This window comes from Mus pahari, unplaced genomic scaffold (genome assembly GCF_900095145.1).
Source record: "Mus pahari unplaced genomic scaffold, PAHARI_EIJ_v1.1 scaffold_11540_1, whole genome shotgun sequence".
Classification (NCBI taxonomy): Eukaryota; Metazoa; Chordata; class Mammalia; order Rodentia; family Muridae; genus Mus; species Mus pahari.
Window position 1 is genome coordinate 18,206 of NW_018392477.1, and position 3,580 is coordinate 21,785.

General features: G+C 38.4%; 1 gene segment (V, D, J or C); it reads left to right on the forward strand.

Annotated features, from left to right (window-relative positions):
* Window positions 1-1,194: 1,194 nt before the first annotated feature.
* LOC110315049 lies at window positions 1,195-3,120 on the forward strand (the record flags this gene model as incomplete). The annotated part of the segment is given in 3 exon segments: window positions 1,195-1,276; window positions 1,659-1,975; window positions 2,956-3,120. Coding segments are annotated over 3 exon segments (528 nt in total), but the record flags the coding sequence as incomplete, so codon positions are not given.
* Window positions 3,121-3,580: the final 460 nt, after the last annotated feature.

The window sequence follows — 3,580 nt, forward strand, 5'->3', positions numbered from 1 at the left end:
CATCTTCACACCAGTCAAGGCACAAGTACTGTCACTGTACCAGCAGGAAAAATTGAATCATGCATAGGCTTTATTTATCAGAAATCATCTAGGAGGAGAGGGTAAAGGCGATCAGGCAATTTTTCAGAGATGTTTCTCCATGGATGGGGTGAATGAGCTCATCAATATCTGATAATTTAAAGTGGAAGAACATTATTCTCAGCCCTATCCTAGGCCCACAAATATGAGAAAAGATATTTATAACAGCTCTTTTTCAAGGAAGATTGGAATCCTAATAACACACAGGTTTGCTGTCCTCAGGTGACCCTGTTTATAAGAGGGCAACACATATATGCCTGGACCTAACAGATTTATATCTGGAGTACATGTTCTAGTAGATGTTTTAAAAAATATTTCCAGAATTTGAAAGAGATATATGTTTTAGATAGACATATTCTAGTTTTACTGTAACACATAAATTAATATTCTTGTGGAAAGGGAACTCATACTAAACTACTAGGAGTTAGACTATTCAAATTTTAACAAACTTCAGATGCCTGAGTTTCACAAAAGTACTCACTTTAAAACAAATGGGAAATTTTAAACTCACTATCCTGATAAGTTAAACACTTTTAAGAAAAACACTTTGTCAGATAATAGGAATTAATCATATATAAATACTTTAAAACTTTAGGGAAAATACCTGGTAACACTTATCTTAATTCCATGTGCACAATAAAGCCTAAAACACAAGTATGTTTTAACTCTTTCCCAAAGTACATGTGACATCTTCCCTAAGGATCAGTTCAANTGACTGAGAAAAGTAGATAAAGATGAAGTTTTACAGAGAGAGAATCAAGGATAAATGTTCTGGGAAATCTAGGTGAGTCCTTAACCTACTGATAGCAAATGTTACCAGGTTATTAATAAAATCCACTCCCAGATGTCTGAATGAAAAATATATATTTCTTTTTTTCGGGAGACAGCCCTGTGTGAGTCACATTCCTGGTATCTCCAGTGCTTATCTGTGAACACCGATGCAGTCTACAACATAGAAGAGGTTTAATGTCAATTTTACAATCATAACAAGTCTGTATAACACTTCCTTCTATACTGCATCACTAAAAGGAGCTTTTGCATATTTCTCCCCAGGGAGGTCCCACCCTTACTAGGCTGAGATAAAAGCTCAGTTGTCTTGTTTCAGTGACTGATCAGTCTTCTCAGGCTGTCTCCTCAAGCTCCCTCTTGAAAATGAAGCTGCCTGTTAGGCTGTTGGTGCTGTTGTTCTGGATTCCTGGTGAGGAGAGAGGGAAGTGAGGGAGGAGACTGGATAGGGAGCATGAGCACTGAATCCCATTGCTCATTACATATATTCTGCCATGTGTGGGAAGATGGGTCTTATCCTCCAGCGTGGGGCCTCTGGGTTGTATATTTGTTAGAGGGAGGTTCCAGATGGGAACATGGGCTATAATGAAGATTATGGCATGGATGCATGGAGTGGTCTAAGTTATGCCTAGAAGTGTCTTGACACTTGCATTTCATGTTTTTGGTAAGAAGAGAATTTTAGGATATAAAAAATTGTGTGTAGAAATAAACATCACAGTTGAAATAAAAAAAAAATTCATAACGATGTTCATGAATTTTGAGCGTAACTATGTACTGTTCTCTCATTGTTTCAGTTTCCAGCAGTGATGTTGTGATGACCCAAACTCCAGTCTCCCTGCCTGTCAGTCTTGGAGATCAAGCCTCCATCTCTTGCAGGTCTAGTCAGAGCATTGTAAGCAGTAGTGGAAACACCTATTTAGAATGGTACCTGCAGAAGCCAGGCCAATCTCCAAAGCTCCTGATCTACAAGGTTTCCAACCGATTTTCTGGGGTCCCAGACAGGTTCAGTGGCAGTGGTTCAGGGACTGATTTCACACTCAAGATCAGCAGAGTGGAGGCTGAGGATTTGGGAGTTTATTACTGTTTCCAATATACACATGATCCTCCCACAGTGATACAGACCCTAACAAAAACATTCTTGCTAGGGGGTGTCCCAGCTGCCACATATGTTATTCATTTGTAAGAGAGAGGTGCTGAGGAACTCCAGATTGTTGGTTGCAGCTGAGGGCAAGTGCAGAGTGGCTGCAGATCACTGATCTTTCATTTTTGGCTTCATTGCCACAATAACAATGTTTTTGCACCTGCCTCAGGAAAATAGTAAACAGTTGCCCTCCCAGAAACCAGAAAAGAGTGAGGAGAAAAGCTGAGTGAAAGCCTGTTTGGATTCAACAGGCCTTGACTGCTTTTCACTCAATGTTATCCAGTAAAGCAGATGGAAATCTAACCTATATTCCTTCCTTAAAATGTTTTCTATGCAATTATTTCATTTGCCATATTTTATGTTTTTGACTTAAATGCATAGGTATCCTTTCTTTTTTTAATTGGATATTTTCTTTATTTACATTTCAATTATTATCCCCTTTCCTAGTTACCCTCCTGGGAAAACCCCTACCTTATCNCCCCTCTCTGACTGCAACATCTATAAATACTCTCAAAAGATTCATACAATGATATCATAATATAAGGGTCTTTATGTTAACCTCACTCACATNTTTAAAGAATCCCAACTCAGACATGTAGACATCAGAGACCATGGGATTCAACACAAGGTGATTTCTCAGAAAGTTTCTTCAGACAGGTGAGCAGTTCCAAGATGTAGTTCTGTTGTATGCTTTACACAGAGAGAGTCAAATTGCTCTTATGCCTTTCCACCACAAATGTCTTCAGGTAATTGACACAAGTTTATGAATCTCATTAAAATGATCCCAGCAATGATAACCTAATGTTGTGGCTCAGGAATGCACAGGGACCTATGAATAATCCAAACAGGGGCTTCTTTTTAGCAAGCCAAGATTTTTAGTAATTAACATTTAATCTCATTAACATTTTTGAGGTTTCAAAAGTGATCTCTATGTTTTGTGTCTTTTGCAGTCCAATCTTTACATCAGTATCTGGTGGGCAGCCAAGAGCAACGGCAATAACCTACTGTTGCTATACATTTCCAGACCAAATATGCCGTGGCAACAAAAACTCAACTCAGTTAATATGATTATCCCTAAGCCTGTTGGTGAAAAGATAAGAATTCATGGAAATCAAGTAATTTTGGTTTTGTATATGACATCAGGAAACCCAGCAACTTAGACTTTCTTTCTTCGTTTCTTTCATTTGCATTCAGGGAGATTCAAAGTGTTCATGGTAGGAAACCACAGTGGCTGCTGCACTTTTACTCTGCAAATGAAACTTGAGTAGATCACCATTTCCTATTTGTGAAGCACAATTGCTCACAGTTGTCTTTCCTGGGCGTTGCTATAGGTTCTGATACCTGGTTGAGAAACCTCTTGAATGTCTACAAAAATACACTTGACTTGGAGTTCCTTCCTACTGATGTTCTCATCTCTGTAGGGTTAGTGCTAGAAATTTATTACCTCCTTTAGGGCTCTGAATTCCTCTTCCTGCTCTGGTCCTCCTTATTTACTAATGTCTCATATGAATCAGTAGAAGCCAAAGGAAAAGGAAACAACCTGATTAAAATTTTAAAAAGAACATATATTCTCCT